This window comes from Hylaeus anthracinus, unplaced genomic scaffold, assembly GCF_026225885.1.
Source record: "Hylaeus anthracinus isolate JK02 unplaced genomic scaffold, UHH_iyHylAnth1.0_haploid 11985, whole genome shotgun sequence".
NCBI lineage: Eukaryota > Metazoa > Arthropoda > Insecta > Hymenoptera > Colletidae > Hylaeus > Hylaeus anthracinus.
The window spans coordinates 7,843,693-7,863,674 of NW_026534333.1; the positions used below are offsets into that span (position 1 = coordinate 7,843,693).

The 19,982-nt window shown below is 38.9% G+C and overlaps 2 protein-coding genes across 9 annotated transcripts in view; one reads left to right on the forward strand and one right to left on the reverse strand.

Moving 5' to 3' along the window:
- Positions 1–16,359, forward strand: part of LOC128887275 (collagen alpha-1(XVIII) chain) — a 237,746-nt gene extending 221,387 nt beyond the window's left edge. For 3 of the 7 annotated variants that reach the window (XM_054142982.1, XM_054142987.1, XM_054142988.1), the window contains 14 exons: positions 5,507–5,536; positions 5,686–6,055; positions 6,351–6,742; positions 7,407–7,418; positions 7,704–7,808; positions 9,472–9,724; positions 9,922–10,062; positions 10,201–10,295; positions 10,385–10,477; positions 12,119–12,241; positions 12,343–12,357; positions 12,585–12,779; positions 13,413–13,528; positions 13,748–16,359. In XM_054142982.1, coding sequence (XP_053998957.1) covers positions 5,507–5,536; positions 5,686–6,055; positions 6,351–6,742; positions 7,407–7,418; positions 7,704–7,808; positions 9,472–9,724; positions 9,922–10,062; positions 10,201–10,295; positions 10,385–10,477; positions 12,119–12,241; positions 12,343–12,357; positions 12,585–12,779; positions 13,413–13,528; positions 13,748–14,042 — 2,235 coding nt within the window. In that variant the 3' untranslated portion in view covers positions 14,043–16,359. The remainder of the gene's footprint in view (positions 1–5,506; positions 5,537–5,685; positions 6,056–6,350; positions 6,743–7,406; positions 7,419–7,703; positions 7,809–9,471; positions 9,725–9,921; positions 10,063–10,200; positions 10,296–10,384; positions 10,478–12,118; positions 12,242–12,342; positions 12,358–12,584; positions 12,780–13,412; positions 13,529–13,747) is intronic. The other 4 variants (XM_054142986.1, XM_054142984.1, XM_054142983.1 and 1 more) reach the window with 4 other exon arrangements.
- A 90-nt stretch (positions 16,360–16,449) lies between these two features.
- On the reverse strand, positions 16,450–19,371 carry LOC128887281 (THO complex subunit 1). 2 transcript variants are annotated; one of them, XM_054142998.1, is made up of 9 exons: positions 19,206–19,371; positions 18,427–19,119; positions 18,085–18,332; positions 17,906–17,932; positions 17,534–17,833; positions 17,298–17,447; positions 17,080–17,227; positions 16,761–16,997; positions 16,450–16,696 (listed from the first exon to the last, which is right to left on the reverse strand). In XM_054142998.1, exons 1-9 carry the CDS (start codon positions 19,239–19,241, stop codon positions 16,541–16,543), a joined length of 1,995 nt encoding a protein of 664 aa, XP_053998973.1. In that variant the 5' UTR covers positions 19,242–19,371; the 3' UTR covers positions 16,450–16,540. The 2 variants fall into 2 exon arrangements, with proteins under 2 accessions (XP_053998973.1, XP_053998974.1); XM_054142999.1 differs by lacking the exon at positions 17,906–17,932.
- Positions 19,372–19,982: the final 611 nt, after the last annotated feature.

Below are 19,982 nucleotides of genomic sequence, written 5' to 3' on the forward strand. Positions count from 1 at the left end.
ACAAACAGATTGAGATTAATGAAATTAATTTCGTCGGAAAAAGAAATTCTATTCTATTATTATTCACACAGTTTGCCTGACAAATAACCGTGTATCGAATTAAACTTTTATTATTTGCCTATGCAATTAAAACTTCAACAAAAATGGATCGTTAAAAGTCATCGACAGTTTAGTGGCAATAATTTAGAGGAATTTATGACGAAAACGCGATAAAGCAGGAAGGAAATATTAAATTCGGTTGTAAACTTGGAAAGACGGTCTCCGAACTCTTGAATTATTGGAAAAGTTTATAACGATAATACATAATCGTGTACACTAGTATTACTCTATAATTCTATACGGAAATAATTAAAAGTCTACAAATTTCCAATAGCAATAATATTTGACAAAGCATTTCCAACAACCTGTTTCCAAGGAACTGAATCCTAATTAGGTTCTGGAATAAACCAATTTCGATTCTAAATTTTGATTCAATCGACCCTTGTTACGAGAAACGTCGAAATTATTCTCAATGAAAGCCATCCTCGTCGAGGTTGCCCGTTTGTAAGTAAAACCCTTCAACTGCAATACCAATATCGTATCCTTTCCAGTATGCTACCGAAATTTACACCCTCATTTAACCTTCTCCGGTCGTAAAGGTATACGCATTCAACGTCCAATAAACTACCCCGATCGTGTACCATTGGCCCAAGCGCCTCCTAAACAGACGAGAATATTAACCACCACCGAAGGGACTAAGCCCTCGGCTATGTAACCTTAATTTCTGTCGTTCTCGCGTCGCCGCTGAAATGTTCCTTATTCTCTTGCACGCAAAGCACCCATGTTCTTGAGAAAGACCTTTTCCACGTCTCGTTAATTAAATATAACTACCAGAAAATCACAAAATCTGCGTTGCTCTCAAAATAAAACTTTGGGGCGACTTTCAATGCACGACTAAACTCCGCACTCCGAATATGGTCGTGTTCGGATTAATTTTCATCGGGAAAACCTCAAAAAATTGTTGAATCGTTATTTGTCATTAGAATATGAAACGATACTTTGAATTTTGTTTGACTCTCAGATCGAGATAAAATGAGTCGATGCTTGGAATAAAATCAGTAAATAGAAATCTTGAAACGCCACTTCTCGTTGGCCATCCGACGCGTATATAGTTTTTTACGACGGAAGTCGGTTGCGGGCACACCTCGTTGTCTCAGCGGGGGTGAACGACGACGACAAGAAATTCGTTGAATGGAAATGGAACGCGATATCGCCCCGCAGGGAATAAGTAACCGTGCACGTAATAAAGGCGGGAGCTGTATGTCCAACTCTTTCCTCCTGTTCCATTCTTTCGAGCCCCTTTCTGCCAGCCCTCCGTTCGCCCCTCATCCACCTTTTTGCCAGTCTCGTCTTTTCCCGCGGCGTCCGTAACCCGTAACGCTCCGCCTTTTCTTGTTGTTTCTCCACGGTTAAAAAAATTCCAAGAAAACCGCGTATCCGTGTTAACGTTGGTGCACCTGTGGATACATCGGCAAACGTGAGCCGGATGACCCGTTTTCGTTCGGGGCTAGCTGTGGAAATTAAATAGGGTGCGAAACGTAGCTGATGCCGTTGGTGAAAAATGGGGGCCGCATTTTGGTATTCCGCTGAGCGGAATGCGCATCGCGTTTCGAACGCGTTCGGTACGAGTTGTCTCGCGAAATTCTCTAGACTCGGATATCATTGGAATATTATAAAAATTCGGTTTGGGATTGCTTTGTATAAAATTCTGAAAATTGTGGGGTCGAGGAATAATTGAGGAATAAAGTGCAATAAACGGCTCAATTATCATTATTTTGAGTACTATCAAAATTGCATTCCCTCTTCAACAGCTCTTCAAAGAATTCGAGAATGCATCTCGACGACTCAATGGAATTATTATCGCGATAGCTGAAATCGTACTTGCCCGCCGGAAGTGCCACGATTTTCCGTACTTTTCCGTGCTTTTAACGTACTTGGGAATGGACAAAGCTCTCTCTACCTTCCGACGTTTCAACAATTAGCAGGCGAGGTCAGGCCGCTCGTTTCGTTCTCGCGGCGCAACATTTGGAAACGTGCCACTGCAAAGAATGGAGCAAAAAGGAAACAAATTAAAGCTAACAAAGTGTATGATTTTTTACGAATTTCCGTAACCTGGTGTATTAATCTTGGGAACGTAATCGACGATCGGTATGACACTTCTCCATAGTTCAATCTTAACAAGATGTCTTATATCACATAATACATTTATTATGTATTCAGAATACATTGATATTAGAAAAGTCTCAAAATTAAAATTTTAAATCAACGATTAAACAAAAGTATTTTAAGCAAACTATAAAATGTAATGATAGTGCGAGATTGGGTAGCACGATAAAACCGAGAAACTTTCCACTTACCGATTTCACTTTTTCGCAGAAATTCAAACGACAGAGTGGAGGGATATACACGTACAGTCTCCAGATTTATTACGGTAATAATCTAACTATCGCGCGTTTCGGTTAATAATAGTACGGAAAAAATAAGAACTCTAGGAGCCAATTTATCACGTGCTGCAACAACGGTGAATTATGCTTACAGAAGTTGAACTGTGCATAATTCAGAGTACTCCGTGGCCCGGTAGATAATTCTTTAATGTACCGCATTCACTTACTTTAATATTAACGACTGAACTTTGCGATTATTTTTATCTCCAATTCTTCGCAACCACAATACGCTTCTTACGTCTATTATAGCATTTGTAACCATCGCAGCTAGCAGTTGCGTAATATGTCTACGTATTTTTATAGCTGTATAAAAATTGTTATAAAGTCCACAGTATTTTTATGGTTCATATATAAATAAATACGTGTATTATCGCGTAATCGCTAGCAAATATCCAGAGAATAATTGAGTTTTGAAATAAAAAAATTTTCGTAATTAAATATCTTTAAGCGAAAAAATAAAAAAGTAGTTATAAAAAAATGCTCGTTTAATCTTAAAAGTGTACGTCGCGCTTACAGGCCAATATAAAACGTTAACATCTCGCATGAAAACAATATGCGTCCTCTCTAGAAGGCACCCTCGACACGTGGGAAGTTTCGCAGAGAGATATTGAAGCCTTAAAGCCTCGACACCGCTACCGTACATACCCTCACAATGTCGCACGAGATGGTAAAAGATTTCTCGACACGGCAAAGCCCTACGCGAATAATACTTCGCGCAGGATCATCTGCATTCGTGAGTGACTTTAACAAAAAAGATGACACATATTCTCTCGTGACTTGGCGTTGTCGAATTCTGGGCAAAAAATAAATTGAAACGGCCCTGTTCGACTCCTGGCGGTTCGTGCAGGGCTACATCTTATCAGAAAATGAAACCTGGATAAGCAAAGCAGAAAAGCGTGGAACACACGAGTTTAGGAACGACGCGATATCGCTATAATGTCGCGGATCGATGAACGCGACGTGACAAGGAAATTGTGACTTTTTTCTCGCAATTCTAAAATTACTTCCGTTAGGCAATTGGATCGTTCTATAAGTTATGAAATTAATCAATTACATAAATAATTATTTTACAAAAGGTCACGATCAGACGATATCGACCAGTGGAGTTCATCGCGTACCACAAAAGTTTCCCTCTTCTAACGGCCAGGTCCACATACTTCCTCCGAATGTTTACCTACAACTTCAAAGGTGTGCCCTCGAAACTCCAAACTTTCTAAGACCGCGACGAAAATCGAACGTTTCCACCCGAAACAAGAGGAAACTCACTCGCGGTAAAATTGTCCGAAAAACAGGAAGTGCTCGAGTTCAACTCGCCTTTGCGCGTCCACTCCCACAGGGTGGCCTTGGAACCTTGCTAAGGCTCGAGGAATCCTCGGTAGAGGAAGCATCCCGCTTCAACCTCGAGTGTTATCTTACGTGACCTGGTGCTGGTTCGTGCTCCGACGTGCAGGCGTCCGATTTCCCTCGAGAATACAGAAACCAATTTCTAGGCTGCGCCGACTAGGTACGTCAGGTGGGTGACTCGGCGGCAGAAGTTGTTTAGGAGAACGACTCGTCGCCGCGCGAAAACCCACATCCGCTGAGAAAGCTCGGGATGTTTTCACGAGTCGACCAACTATCGCGGAGACAACGACCGTATGCCAGGAGGCAGGGAACGGGACGAGAAATCTGGATTAGACGTGACAATTTAATAGGGAAAGCTATTACAAGCTCAGCCCATGTGTTTACGACCACTAAATTTAACGCGCTGTACAATCTATTGTTTCCTGAGGGCGGCTCGTGGTCCAAGGAGGCGATTAGTTCACGCCAAACGAAGATACTGGGTAAATTTTTTAACTCTGGGTACTTGCTCGCACCTCTTACGAATGTACTTTTTCTTGATTTTCTTGGATCCTTTTTTAAAGACTTATCAATGAGCTATTAAGTACTTATTAAGGACCTACAAATTTAAATACAATTCAATTATTTTTCTTCCTCATCTACATTTCACCAACATCAACAGTGCTCTAGTATTCAATGCAAGTGTGCAGTCCAGTTGAATTACAATTCATAAAACTGAGGGCCAAATACCACCCTTTCTCTGTGGAACGATCAACAAAGAGCGAACCAGATAGGAAAAGCGGCAATCGACAATGGGCATCGCGTGTTTATTCGTCGATGAACGTTTCGAATCGCTCTTTTCGACGGACACTCGTTTATTCGAGCGTTCACGGTTCTCTGCTTCTGTAACCGCACTCGAATCGAGTCGTCCTCTTCTTTTTTTCCTTCGTCACACGACCGCTCTCTGAACGCCTATTTATCAACGCCAGCATTCGTTCCATTATACGTCATGCCGGCCTCTCAGAAGCTTTTCCGCCAAGTGGTTTAGAACTTTCGGACTTCCTTCGACTATTGACAGAACGCCGGGCATTCAATGTAGGCATCTTTCATTCAGCCTTCGTCTCTTTTATTCCCAAAGCGGCTCTATCGCGGACGTTTCCAGTGCGCTCCTGGGTGATTGAAGAGCCGCGAGATACCGAATTAACGGTAATTCGATAAAAAGAACGGTTCGGGGAACGCTGGAAGCTCGTATCGACGATTTTCGTGCTCGCGTGGGAATCGCGCGGAGGTGTGACGCGGGGATTTTAATGAAAGTTTGTAGGAGAATCAAGCGCCAGAACTGTTTCACCTGTTTACTGTTGCGAGTAAAAGACATTCTCTATTTAGATTGATATTCGCCTTGTTTAATATCGTGAAGGATTACAGCCCTTCAATGATCGAAAAATTTTAACGTCTCGCTAATTTTCGAACGGGACTAGCGAAAGCAAACTCACGGACAGGCAAACTGGCGTGTAGAAGAACAGTTCGATTAAACATTCCGGAGTATCGCGCTTTAATATAGTCGATTGTTTGAACGACGATTGTTCGTCAGTGGTCATTAGACGATTCAAAGGGGCAGGTGGCACGCCGACCAGACTGCTTTTAGCTTTACGACATTGTACCAATGATTAAACAGAGAAATTTCCCCCATTATGCGCATGCAGCCCAGTTGGAAACCTCTGGGCATTTATAGGGTGAGTAGCGATCGCATAATTTGGCCATTGTTGATATAAAAGCTTCTTTCAATATTGCATTATTACATAGCGACTACTAACGAGCACATAAACCTATACAATTAAATTGAATCAATCACTTGTCCGATAATATATTTGTGTCGCTTTAGGCGGAAGGCATCACTATGAGACCAGGGTTGCCAGGCCCGAAGGGCGAAGCAGGCCTTCCAGGGAGTCCAGGACTCAAAGGGGAGGCAGGAATACCCGGTTCCAAAGGAACCAGGGGTGAACCAGGACACAAGGGTGCCAAGGGTGACCACGGAAAAGAAGGGCCAAGAGGAAACCAAGGATTTAAGGGCGAACCTGGTGCTCCAGGTTCGCCAGGTCTACCTGGCGCTCCAGGCGAAAATGGAAGACCAGCTGAGAAGGGTGACAAAGGCGACACTGGACCGGAAGGGAAGCCAGGTCCTCCTGGAGCGCCTGGACCTCCAGGCCTATCTGGATTGACTGGTCCTGGAGTGATAAACGTTGGCGACTCTGGTAAGATTCTCTTCTTATTTTTAGAGGTAACTTCAAGGATGAATATGGTATACTAAAATAGTCAAACGTAGAGGTGACTGAATATAGTATTAAATTTTATTAGTACCTAAATATAATATATTGGAGGATATTCAGCTTTATTCGCTCATCTCGAGGCATTTTGTCTCTGACCTCTGTATTTCATAAATTCGCAATATACCTTCTAATTAATTTTCAAATTTCAACGTAACTCAACACTCGACTGTTCCTCCGCATTTCCTCTACTCTAAACAATCTAATTGAACGTTTTAATCAGGATTGGGAGAGAAAGGCGATAGAGGTGAGATGGGTCCGCGCGGGTATAAAGGAGATAAGGGCACCAAAGGCGAGAAAGGAGATAAAGGTCCCTCCGGACCAGCCGGAATTCCTGGTGTGAACGGCGTTCAAGGACCTCAAGGCAACAAAGGCGAACCAGGTAAAGATGGCGACGCTGGATCACCAGGAATCAGTGGTTCAAAGGGCGATAAAGGCGAGAGAGGACCGCCAGGAGTCACGGCTATAGCTAGCTCCGGTGACTACATCACCATCAAGGGCGAGAAGGGCATGGAGGGCAAGAGAGGTAGAAGAGGACGCCCAGGACCACCTGGTCCCGCTGGACCACCTGGAAAGCCGGGAATTATGGGAGAGATTGGGTTACCTGGATGGGTGGTATGAAACAAATTTCTTTTATTCTTCTATGCAATAGATCGATCCTCCTATCGTGTATGCTTTCCATCTGGTTTCCTTTGTACGGGTGTTTGCTAGAAACAGGACAACCGAGTGTCTTCGCTGTTTTCAATAATAGGAGAAAGGAGTTGCTAACCAGAAAAAGAAAAACTGGAAACGTTACGAGGGAATTTTTCCAGTGTTTAGTAAAATGTCCTGTTTCTAGTGGACCATCCTGTACGTGTATAAGGAGTTTCGAAATGTTAGTACATTTTTATTCACGTCAATAGCAATGCACAGTATATATTATATTTGCCACTTTAATTCTAACGACAGTTATTTTGACATGATCTACTATTTAGTATTAGAAAAAGAGATGTTCGTTCTATGCTTTTTATTGACTTCGTACAGTTCCAAATCATGTAAAAAAAAAATGATTCTTTTTAAGTTCCATTCGTAACATTTCAGCGTTCCATATAACAGAAATAATGTTGATTGTTAATTTGATTATTTGATTACTAATCAGTGAAACACGATGTTTCTACGACGAAACCAGACGTTAATTAACACATCTCCTCGCGTTTGTTTTAAAATAAATAATTGCACGCTTGCGTGTGAAAGTGACAATTCTAAAATTATGATACTCTTTTTCCAATGCTGAGCACAGAACAGTATGAAAGTAAGTATTACATGGCACGTTCACTCGAACAGTTCGATAACCAATCTTTAAATATCTCCTCTGTACATAATTTCCTCGTTACGTTGACGCGCGTCGATCGGTTGATTGCTTCGGATAACGATACAGTAATAATTGCGTTCATAAAATTAGAAATCACGGTAATCGAGCGTTGTGTATGGTAGACCGAACTACGAGCGAGATTAATTAAAGGGTTAATGAGCATGGAATATTCATGGACGGAAGGGTGGAGCATGAATGTTACGTATCGGTAACTACTTCTAACAGGGACGTCCTGGAATTCCTGGACTACCGGGACCTGTTGGACCTGGAGGACCCAAGGGAGAAAAAGGAGAACCTGGAACCCCGAGTCCTTACGGAGTTTCCGTCGGGGTAAGTACGATTCACAGTCCCTATACTCGACGCTATTGTTCACTATGAGGCATGGTATCAGAGATTATTGAATTTCTCGACGAATTAAAAAATAGTCACCTTGGATTCGTTGTTTGTTCGATAATCATCTGAATTACAAAGTAAAATTATAGGCGATATAATAATAAAATACGTGTAATAATATTGTATCGAGAGAAACAAAAATTTGTTAGGTACGAGCAAAAATGTTCAACGAAAGTCTGATTGGCGTTTGTTAGGATTATTTATCTAAAATGACGTCTACCCAAAACTGACATTTTAAAAAAAGTCAAAGAGCAACGTGAGACTATTGAAGAGATTCCAACGTGAAACGAATAAGGTTAATGAACGTATTTTTATCCTGCCGTGTACCGAATGACGGCTTAAAGTGGAGATGTACACGGGTAATCTACGATCCCCTGTTGCAAAGTTTTACAGATCGCTGGAGGGGTCGTTTTGTGTAAAAAATTGTTGCACAAACATGGCTCCATACGTGGACGCACCGAGTTCCGATTTTAAAACCCCATCCACGTGTCCTGGTAAAACTGAAATTGAGGCTTCAAAAAATTGGTGACCAACGATTGGCGATCATCAGCCTCTCCAAACCTCAGCTACGAAATAATAAAAAGAACGACTGATTAGAAAGTTACAATAGCAGATACAGTACTTTCAATCAAGTCCAACATTTTCTGTGTTTGTTTGAGTTTCTCTATTTCTGTTTATGTCACCATATTTATTTGACTATTTATTCCCAACACTATTTAATCACAAGGTGGAAGATGAAAGTGTTTGCGGCGGAAGTCGCGCAAATCCCAACTGGCGGAACATTTTTCAGTCGAAGCGAGCTACGTTTGGCGAACCTCGCGAAACTTGTAACGGTGCTCGTAGATTACCCTCCCCCTGGTTTGCCCAACGGTCTCGAAGCAAGGAACGGAACGCGAGGGGGTGACGGGAATTAATGCAAGTGTGCGCTTGACGCACGCCCACCACTCTTTTTTCCATCTTTATCGGGCAACGAAGCCACGACCCCGATTTATTCGACGCCCCAAACAGAAATTCGTCGAACTTCCGCGGCGTCTGGGTGACAACTGACAACCACCCTCCCTCGAATGCACTTTGGTTTAAAAGCCTCGCGAACGTAAGATTTTATTGCGTAGCGTCCCGAAGCCATGAGAAAAAAACAGTAAATAACTTCTTATGAATAAATTATTTCTAACTGCAAATTCGGTAGAACAATCTATTCAGCCAGGGTTGTTGTCTCTCTTCAGGAACGACATTCATAACTATTGTCATTCCAAAATTTAGTTTCATGCTTGGAGACGTAATAGCAAATAGCGAATATTACATCTAGCACAATGCGTCGAGTGTATCTGTTCGTATTTATCGATGCGGAAAATTGGAGAAATAATTATCGACGTTAATTTAGTTTCATGACTGGAAATGCAATAGCAAGTAACGGATATTGTATCTGGTACAATGTGTGATGTAGTGTTCTTAATACAATTGGAATTAATAATATTTCCATCATATCCATCGTTTAATTGGAGCCTGTAGTGCGATATAAGTCAACGATACACTCTCTGTATAAAAAAAGTTATACGTTTATACTTAAAATAAGAGAATGATCATACGAAACCACGTTTAGATAAAAGGCGATAAGGGAGACGAAGGTTTCCCTGGAATACCTGGCCAATCCGGAAGAGACGGCCAAAGAGGGCCTCCAGGACCTCCAGGACCACCTGGACCACCATCTCAAGGAAACTATATTCCGGTCCCAGGGCCTCCAGGACCTCCAGGACCTCCAGGACCGCCAGGAATGCTAGGTGGGCAAAAAGAAGAATCAGGACTAAGCAGAAGCCACATATTTGGTGAGAGGGACTACTATGGAGTCAGACAAGGTAACAGACAATCAAATATATTTAACGTTATTAAATTACTGTTTAAATGTGACGTGTTTTAACAAAAATCAATTACGAACGTCTATTATAAACGTCTAATATTCTGTAGACTACTATAGACTCTACAGACAATAAGTTCTTATTTTACATTTGAATACAAGCAGCTAAAGTTCGTAGAATATAAATATAAATTTCAGAAGGGAAAAATACTCGTTGCACAAAAATGTGTTCAATTACAAAAACGTATTTCTTACCGCTGCAAGGACTCAGAACTAGTCTGGACGAATTGAAGGCTCTTCGTGAACTGAAGCAGCTGAAAGAATTAAAAGAGCATTTAGGTAATTTACGTTAAAATGAAACATAGTAAATAATTCCATTTAATAACGGGTCTAACTTTGTGTACGTACATTCGTAAATGAAATGTTCAATTGTTACTTCGTCGATCCCCGTGCCAATTTTATTCAAATGTTCACAAGGTTCGGCGACCGTTGCAACGAGGGGTCCTGTGGAGACCACGACGAAGATCGTACCTGGAGCAGTGACCTTCCAAAACACGGAAGCCATGACGAAAGTAAATTTTTCACGACACCGACGAACAATATTTCACGAAAATTCGAATACATGTATCACGAGAATTCACTGATTCGTGTTAACCCCTAGATGTCCGCTGTAAGTCCTGTTGGAACACTGGCGTACATCATAGATGAACAAGCGCTGCTCGTCAGGGTGAACAATGGCTGGCAATACATCGCTGTTAGTATAAAATACGTTTACTATTATTTACACGCGGTATTACATACTCTGTTTCACAGCTTACACGCATTTATTTATTTTCGACTGTTATTACTGCTATCTGTTCTCAACTAGTATTCAACTTTTTTTAGACTATATTTTATTTTTTTGTTTATAAAAGTTAGCCCATCTCTGTGTGTTGCACAGGGTGAGTCAATGTAGCTCCTTTATTTTTGATATTGCCGAAATAAATAAAAAACACTGGAAAGTGTCATTGAAATATACTTGCAAGTTAAAATGCTTACACTGGCAGAGTTTAATACTACCAAACACTGAAACGTTAGCCAATCGTGCCTTTTACATGCAAAAAAAGGGAATATCGCGACTTTCTAGAAAAGGCTGTTGAATTCGATAAAGAGATGAATGGAAATCAGGTAATGCCTGGTTATCTAAATTTAAAATTTTTCAATTTTAATCAAGAAAACGTTAAATTATTTAAATTTAAAATACGCCGAGGGCATGCACGAGGAGTAGATAAAAGCTTCCAACGAGGAAAACCGCTGCAGGAAGGTTCAAAGAGAGTTTCAATAAATTTCTAATTGAAGAAGACTGCGCAATGCACAATGTACTTAATGCTGACGAAACAGGATTAACCTGGAAAGCTTTGGTTCCGAGAACCTAAGTTCCTGGCTATGAAAGGTCAGCAGCTGACTGCAAAATTAGCGAGGACCTTGCCATAGAACTTGTTTGCACGAACATTACTGAAAATGAACTTTCTCTTTTGGTAAATAGGCATTAGCAGAAACCTTTGATATTTCAAAAATGTCAACATTTTTTACATTTGAAGACAGACTATCCGAACTCAGTTAATTTTGGGGCTACGCAATAGTGATTATTTAATACTAATGATTTTTTAATAAGCGGAAAAGTAAAGGAGATACAAATGTTCGCTTCTTTTTCATAATGAATTAATTTTTCGTAAATATTCGATGTGGTAAGGAATCTCGAGAGTAAAACTATTAAGTTAATAGTTCTTATAGAATAGTAATAGAAATTGACTTCTATATAAAAAATATAAAATTTCATTAAAATCGCTGAATATTACATGACGTATAAGAGATTGCTCTCAAGTACTCTATGTGCCAATTTTCTGCGATATCAGAAATAGAAGAGTTATTTGAGATACTAAGCTACAGTGATTCGCCCTTCGTATAGCTTAAGTAATTAAAACAGCTTACAAAGGACCCAGTACTTTGAAAGCTCGAACCTGCCATTTATTAATTGATCCTCCCGAGCTAATAATGATATCTAACACTAGCTCCAATGGTCTCTGAACATCGGATTAAATTAATTTACTAATTACACACGCGTTATTATAAAATAGTATCTGTTCGTTTCTTTTTAACGTTTGGGAACAGAAATTATTTCCTTTATTCCCAATATAGAATCACTACGATTTAAATAAAGTAAATTAATATGATATAAATATATTAATGTAACGTAAATATTCCTAAACTATCGAAAAGCGTACTTAGTAATTATTTCGAGCAGCATATTTCGTCCAATAATGTGTGTCGAATCAACAGTGCTTTCCAGCTGACTAAACAATTAGCGTTATAGAGGAACCGATTTAATTAGATATATTTATCGTGCATTTTCCAGTTGGGATCTCTTTTACCAATAACTACTCCAGCACCGCCGACCACGTCTCCGCCTCCAGCAAATCCACCTTTCGAGGCTTCCAACCTGATCAACCAGATACCCGTGAAAGCAGATGGAACAGGGGTGAGTCGCCATATTAATTCTGTCTAGTGTTGAAATATTATTCACAAGAACCTGACCGATGTATTACCTAATTCAAACTGAATTTCCTTTCTGCTGCGAAGTGGTATCCGCGAATGGTAAGACATGAACGCACTTAACCATTTCAATGTAATTCTATCATGCGCGAATATTAACACTTTTAGACTCTTTGTTTCAGTTTCAGTGAATTTTTTTACGGGTCATTCGGGACCCCTCTCGAACATCATTTCATTCCCAGTAAAAGCACATATCATTGTTTCATTTGGATGTTTCAAATGGGTATTAGTTTCTTCAGGAGTAGAAAAATAATATTCTAACTTTGCAGTTGCGAATGGCTGCCCTGAATGAACCTTTTACTGGGGACATGCACGGCGTACGAGGAGCTGACTATGCCTGTTATCGAGAAGCAAAGCGAGCCGGTTTGAGGGGTACGTTCCGTGCATTCCTCAGCTCCAGAGTGCAGAATGTCGACAGCATTGTGAGACTCGGGGACAGGGACCTCCCTATCGTCAACATAAAGGTGATTCACAAAACGTCGATTCACAAAGAATTCGCATTCCAGTTTCCCTTTAGCAAAAATGAATTCCAAACTTTGGAATTCAATAAATTACCAGTCTGTGGAAATATACACATCGATCGATAATACACTGTTTCCTTGCTGTCTAAATTCACTTCAAACGAGTGAAATTTCAACCCTCGAAGATTGAGCTATTTTCTTTTGATTTAGAAAAATTACTCCTTTTCAACAGATTCATTTTTCTATCGAGAGTTCTTATTCACTTTTGCGCCTGTAGAAGATGCATAGGCAAAAGCGGGAAAATATATTCCTAGTTATCTTTTTAGTCGCATAAATAAATAATTTAATAAAGGCTGGTTGAAAAAACTAATTTTTCTCTGTAAACTGTTCCATACCCCTCACCATTTGCGAAGAATTAATTAAAAAAGGAAAACAGCTCGAACTTCAAGGGTTGAAGCAACTCTTGTAGGCCAAACTTGGCCAGCAAAAAGAAAAGAAGAGTATCGAAGTACCCTCCGCATATTTCAAGAACTTGATAATCCAGTTCCTGGAATGTGGGATTTTTCCTTACATATATTTTAAAGAAATTCTTCTTCGGATATTTCTTTCAAGTATATCCTTTTTCCGACCACCTAGGGTGACGTCCTCTTCAACTCTTGGAAGGAGATGTTCAACGGAAACGGGGCGTACTTCTCGCAGAATCCTAGAATTTACAGTTTCAACGGAAAGAACATCCTCAGTGATTTTGCATGGTAATTATTCGATTGTCAAATAAAAAAAAAAAAACAACTACTCACTTCTATATAATTGATCGAGTAAATATTTGAATATCTCAATGAACGATTAATTTTCACCATAAATTCTTTGTCGTTCCTAATGCGTTCTATTCAGCTGTAAAATTCGCATCTTGTAGTTCAGAGATGTTCGGTTCATTTTTGAAACTTCAACGCGTGACTTTCCGTCGTTTTCAGGCCAGAAAAGGTAGCGTGGCACGGCTCGCACAAATTAGGAGACCGCGCAATGGACACGTACTGCGATGCCTGGCACTCGAGCAGTTCTGATCGTTACGGATTAGGATCGCCCTTAACAGGGGGACGCCTCTTGGAACAAGTTCGTTATTCCTGCGACAACAAGTTCGCTTTGCTTTGCATAGAAGTGACCAGCGAGACCACAAGAAGGAGGAGAAGCGTCGAAGTCGCGGAGGAGGCGGAGGAAATGTCGGAGAACGATTACAAGGAGTACTTGGACGCACTGATGAACAACTAACCACGCCAGGACACGCTGAAACAATGAGCAAAAGAAGACAGTTTGCTGGTCGTTGTATGCATAGAAATCGAGATGTGTCCGTTCATCGTCACCGTTTGGTAAAACATCGTCGACTAAGATGGGCTAAATTTTTATCTGGACATTTTCGAGTAAAAGTTATGGAAGATTAGAGGAAGGTTGCATTACGTTGATGTCTTCGAGCGAAACAAAGGCTAAAAATTTCATTTGCTTGACGATATCGACGAGCAGGGAATAGTTTAACGAGTATTATCCAATTTCAACGAGTGATCAATGTAATAATTGTTTATGAAAAAGTGAACGACTTTGTGACTTTTGTTTGTTAGGTAAAAATTGCAATCTAAATTATACAATGAAATTACACTTCACGTGACACGAGTGAAAGCATTAATAGATCACGATACAGTATTTATATTCGTCATTTGTTCATAGAATAAAATTTCGCCCATCCCCCAAGTCTATCAAGCGGTGAATCCCCCCCCCCCCTCCATCTCTGTTTCCGAAACGGTGAAATCTATCCCTAACTCCGAAGGTAATAAAACCCCATATCGCGAGTCATTAGTCAGCGCTTTACGCGAATTTCCGTTCTCTTTTTAAGAAATAAGACTGATCGTCTAGACATCGTTCATCAGTGTGTCATATCGATTGCCCGTACCTTTGATCCGTCGCTATCGACTGGCCAAGGAAATTCGATTCGAAATCGGATTCCATCGGCAAAACAACGCGAACTCGAGGTCGTTAAGAGATCCCCGCATCACGATAAACGTCCAGTACTTAGATCGCTACTATAAAAAAAGAAAAAAACAAAGGAGTTTCTTAAAGGCGCCCCCTTCGAGAATGCCCCCTCCGTAACCGAGTCTTAATTTTACGGTTAAGCGATGAAAATGATCAAAAGAAAAAAAAAAATGAATACTTAAAACTAACAGCTGCCCTACGACCTAAAATAAAAACGAAGATCATATTCGCGATCGAATTGCATTTACACTTTACCCAATACAATATGAGTGTGTATGTTAGATGTAAGAAACAAGTTGATCAACGTGGATTCCGACAAGACCATTTAAGTTTCACGAAATCTGGAATCCAGATTTATGCTCCGTGTATGATGTCGTCAGGAACGCGCGCGTTTCACCGACGAACGGGTTTGTTGCAGTTCGAGGAAACGCGAGACACAACGCAAGAACGGATCGTTAGAGATTGGCCTAACAGTTGCGGCAGTTGATAAAGCTTTCGAGACTACCAGCGTATACGTAGCAATATTTTATAACTTATAGTTCGTTCAGAAACGTTACCGCACTGCGAGCTGTCGCGGTCTAATCGTCGTTATACGATGAACCACGAAAGTACTCCAATTCTCCCAAATGAAAGATTTTAGTTATATTGCGAATTCGAAAATTGAAATGATTCTTAAGTGTCTCCGATAAAGTAAGCAATAGTTATGAATTTGTTGGTAACATCGACCAAACCGTCGCAAAAGTATTCAAACGATCAAGCTAATAATATAGTTTTTACAAAAATGTAGAGTTATAATATTTCGTGGTATTTGTGTCACTACAGGAATAAAATTGTTTTGCAATTCGTAACATCATTATTCTTTAAGAGTCAAACCTTCTCGTTTAAGAGCGTTCGAGTACCTTCGTGACTCACTGTACATTTGCTTTTACATCGAGCATAAATCGAATCTAAGTCAGTGTCTATAATTCAAAGATACGATACCATTAACATTAATCTAATTTATTACAATTAAGTACAGAGACATGTTCGATCTACAGAAGTGTTCAACGTAAGGTGTTATAAGCTGTTTCCACGAAAACTGATGAAGACCCTTTTCTTAAGTTTTCCTTTAGCATTTGTTGCCATAATTCTGTAATTAAGCATAATTTTTAAAAAATTGCAAGAGCTACCCAAGAAACAAAAAATGAATACAATCTACCATTCAGAAATAATTAAGACCCTCTCTTTTTTCGTTTTAAAAGTCACCCCAAGAATTCTTCTCCCCCTCTCCTCCCCCTGTTTTATTTAACTGTTTAATAAAAATGAAATCGATTAGTTTATAAGAAAACAGCTTCTGATACTTTATATGAAACACTCTGTATATCTTTAGGTTGTCAGCATGCTTGGTGGCGAATATTTCGTACCGAATGATTCCCTTGATGTCGTAAGTAGATCTTGGCATCCCTATGTGAAACCATCCTTCGATATAGTTTGCACCAAGGACCGTTTTATTTCGAAATTTTGTATTATTTGTACACTTTATTATTGTCTTTCTAAATAAAAGACGAAAAGTGCATCTACTGGACTCTTGAATCTCATTTAACCCTTATGTAAATCTGTATTCCCATCAAACTAAAATCACCGATGATCAAGGATTGGTATAATAAATACATCATTAGGAAAATTGAAAAAGTTTATTATTAATTCACATAGTAATATTCACATCTTAAAGTTAATTGCTGCATAGACGATTTTTAAAAATACATTTATGATTTTAAAATAGCCAACGCTTCCGTGAACTTTAAACCTTCTAAAATATATGCTAAATTCTCCATGGACGCATCCACATCTTCTTCTGCCCAAATCTCCAACATATTTTTACATTGTTCGTACGGTGTAGGTTTCCCTTGGAAAAACGTGATCTAAAAAAGATGATATTATATAGTCTTTCTTTCGAAATTTTCTTCTTTCTACTACTTCGAATACCTCCTCATTTGTGTAACCAAATTTAGTTGCTAATTTCTTCCAATCGTTCTTTAAAATATCTGATAATTTCGCCACCATTTCGGGAGTAACCTTCGTTAGTTTTCGCCCCTTAGTATCTGTATTTTCGGGTTCAACTTGTTCGCTCTCTTGTTTTAACACATCTTCATTGAATTCTTGATCGTTCGTTTCCGATGGTGGCGTTTCGCCGGTCTCCAATTTTGTATCGGACTGTGTTTGCTTCGATGATAATGAACAATTGATTTTTAAATGTAAACAACAGAAATGTTAAATATTAACTGAATAAAAGCATTATGCTTACTGGGCGATCTTTTGCAATTTTTTTAATCATCGTTTCAAGGTACTCGGGAAGTTTATTGATAGGATAATTCCCATGAACGAAAAAGTGGGGGCTGCGTCTAGCTAATAACCTCAAAGCTCTCCAACCAAAGTTTCCATCATTTACTTTCCTATGTTACATAGAAACGAAGTTGAGCTTTTAAAATATCACAAAAAAGACAAACAAAAAAATACGCGTACTTATATTCGTCCTCGACCATTGCATTAGGATCTAACTGCATAATGGCTTCTTCAAAGTATGTTTCTAAAGATGGAAGGAAATCTCTGTCTTTGGATTTACATGCTTCAAGATTATTAGGACATAGATTCCATAACTTTGTAAGTTCTGGACTGCAAAGTAATTAAATTTAGTTATTCATATAATAAAAAAAATAAATATTTTTACTTTTTTTTTTTATAAAACAAGGATTACTTACTTTCCCATGTGATATTTTCCTACTGCTTGAGCATCTCTGATAACATCTCCAATTCTACGTCTCGGTCGTTTCGGTTTCCTCAATTCATCTATATCAATATTAGCCTCCGAAGCTGGCTTTTTAAATGGCGGACAACCTTCGTTTTTCCATGCATTCCAATGCTCTTCGCGTTTCAATATATTTTTGACAGTATCAGCGAAAGTCGGACCATCGGGAGGCGTCTCTATCAGTAACCCGTAAACTTGATCTGTGGTTCCTTTCACCCAATCTACTTGGTCAGGCTTCAGCTCATGTGTTTCACTTAAAAAATTGCAGAAGTTATTGAGACTCTGTGACATAAACAACTCAAACCACTATTTAAGGAAAGCAGACCTTGTCTCATAGCCACTGGCAAGGAAGCTTTGAAAAACAAACATCATTTTATAGCTTTCAAAAGTCATTTTACTATGAAATTTATAAAAAATGTGCAATTCTACAAAGAGGAATTGTGAATTCAATTGTAATAAAGTACGAGTGTTCAAAGGATGCGTACACATAATGCAGATACTTACGCTTTAAATTTAACAGTGCTATTAAGATACTGGAAGAGAATGAGAAATTGCAGCAATACATATCTCCTAAAATTTGAATCAGACAGCTGTAGTTCCAATAATTTCTGATTTGTTAGATATTTTGCAAAATAAGGGGTTTCCTTATGAGAACCTTCCATCGAAGAATCAAGTTTAACAGTAGCCGCAGGATAACTGCGTTGTTCTTCCAATTTGAAAGACGAAAATGCTGATAAAACACTAGATGCATGCTGGAGTAAATATAAACAAAAAATTAAAAGTTTCCAATCTTTTTCTAAGCACAGATTTAAACAAATATCACTAATTGAAATAATTTGAACTAACCGCTGAAAACACTTTCCAATGCATTTTGTGATAACATTGATTTGGATTTCTAAAGAAATCTTGTAGTGCCCAAAACTTTCTATATAAATTATAATCAATTGGTACTTTGGTCTCTGATTTATCTTCATCTTTATTTATTTGTTCCAACACATCTCCCTCTGATTTTTCAGAACCAAACTCAGTATAATTTTCCAAATTAAACTCACTGACAATATTAAGACCAGATCGTTCTGAGAAAGGGAAAAACTTGGCCAAGAATAATAGAATTCTGCCACAGAATACAGTCTGCTGCGATCTAGATAATCGTCTAAGCAGGTCATTGCACATCCTTAGCAAATTATTTTTACAAGCACTGAAGAATAGATCTTCTTTCCACACAACAACATTATTTTCAACAAATGTGAAGAGTTGTTCACATCTATCAAGTGTCATAGAATCGAATATGTCACCGAGCAACATAACTGGCATACTGGCTGTTGCTAAGTCTTTTCTGCATAGCTCGATGCAGAATGTAATATACGTCTCAAGTAACTGAACATTGGTGTCCACTTGCTCGGATAAAATTACTAAGAGAGTATCTCTTAACGCCTGATCGACTGCAGCTTTTCTATCACTGTCATTTGCACATCGTTCTGTACATTTCTTTTGAAATGTCTGTATGTCTGGGACTTTGAAACATTGTTGCAAGTAATCCTACGAAGAAAACAGAATAACGTTGAAAATATAAATTTTATAACCTCACCGTGATCATCGTACGAACTTATAAACACGATCCTTACACTATATTCTTTTCTTAACGTTTCAAACATAGCCATGGTGTAAAAGAGATTTATACAAGTGTATACCAACAAAAAAACTAATACTTTTATTTCATTATTTATTAAGCATTATGCAAACTGTCAACACAGCTCCTTGATGAAGTATAGTCAAGTGAATAGCATTACAGTACCCCACTTTATCACTAATTAGACTACTGGCGCCATCCGTGGCAAAATGCCCAAGTTCATCGTAAAATAGTTCTAAATTTTAAACGCTAGATGGCATTACCAATATTCGGATACCGACATTGCCGTTATTAGCATAATTTATCCTGTTTTTATTCAAATTTTAACTAGTAGTTAGTTAATACGTTAATTGGCTAAGGAATAGAATACATACAGCCTTATTTGGCATATCAAATTTTAATTAATTTTACACATACTCGCAGCGCCATCCGTGGCAAAACACTCAAGTTTGTTGTGAAATAATTACAAATTTTGATCGCTAGATGACGTAAATAAAAATCTAAAAATATCGATACTGTAGTTTTCACATATTCTAATTTTCTTTATTTATATTTGCGTTACTGAATTAGTATCACGGATGGCGCTGCGAGAATGTTAAATATAAATATAAATCTAAATTTAATTATGTAACTAGTAGATATAATTCCTCCTAACATGATTTATATGGCCAAATATACTTTTATTCTGGAAAAATTCCAGTAATCGTTTCTATTTATTAGTATACAGGTGATTTGAAACAACTTTTTCCTTTGCGAAAATGTCGGATGGGGC

Coding starts and splice junctions, on each gene's coding strand:
- LOC128887281 (XM_054142998.1), bottom strand. CDS start 19,241: ATGGCTATGTTTGAAACGTTAAGAAAAGAATATAGT. Junction 17,228..17,297: donor ATGGTCGAGGACGAATATAA/GTACGCGTATTT, acceptor TATGTAACATAG/GAAAGTAAATGATGGAAACT. Junction 16,998..17,079: donor AAATTGCAAAAGATCGCCCA/GTAAGCATAATG, acceptor TTATCATCGAAG/CAAACACAGTCCGATACAAA.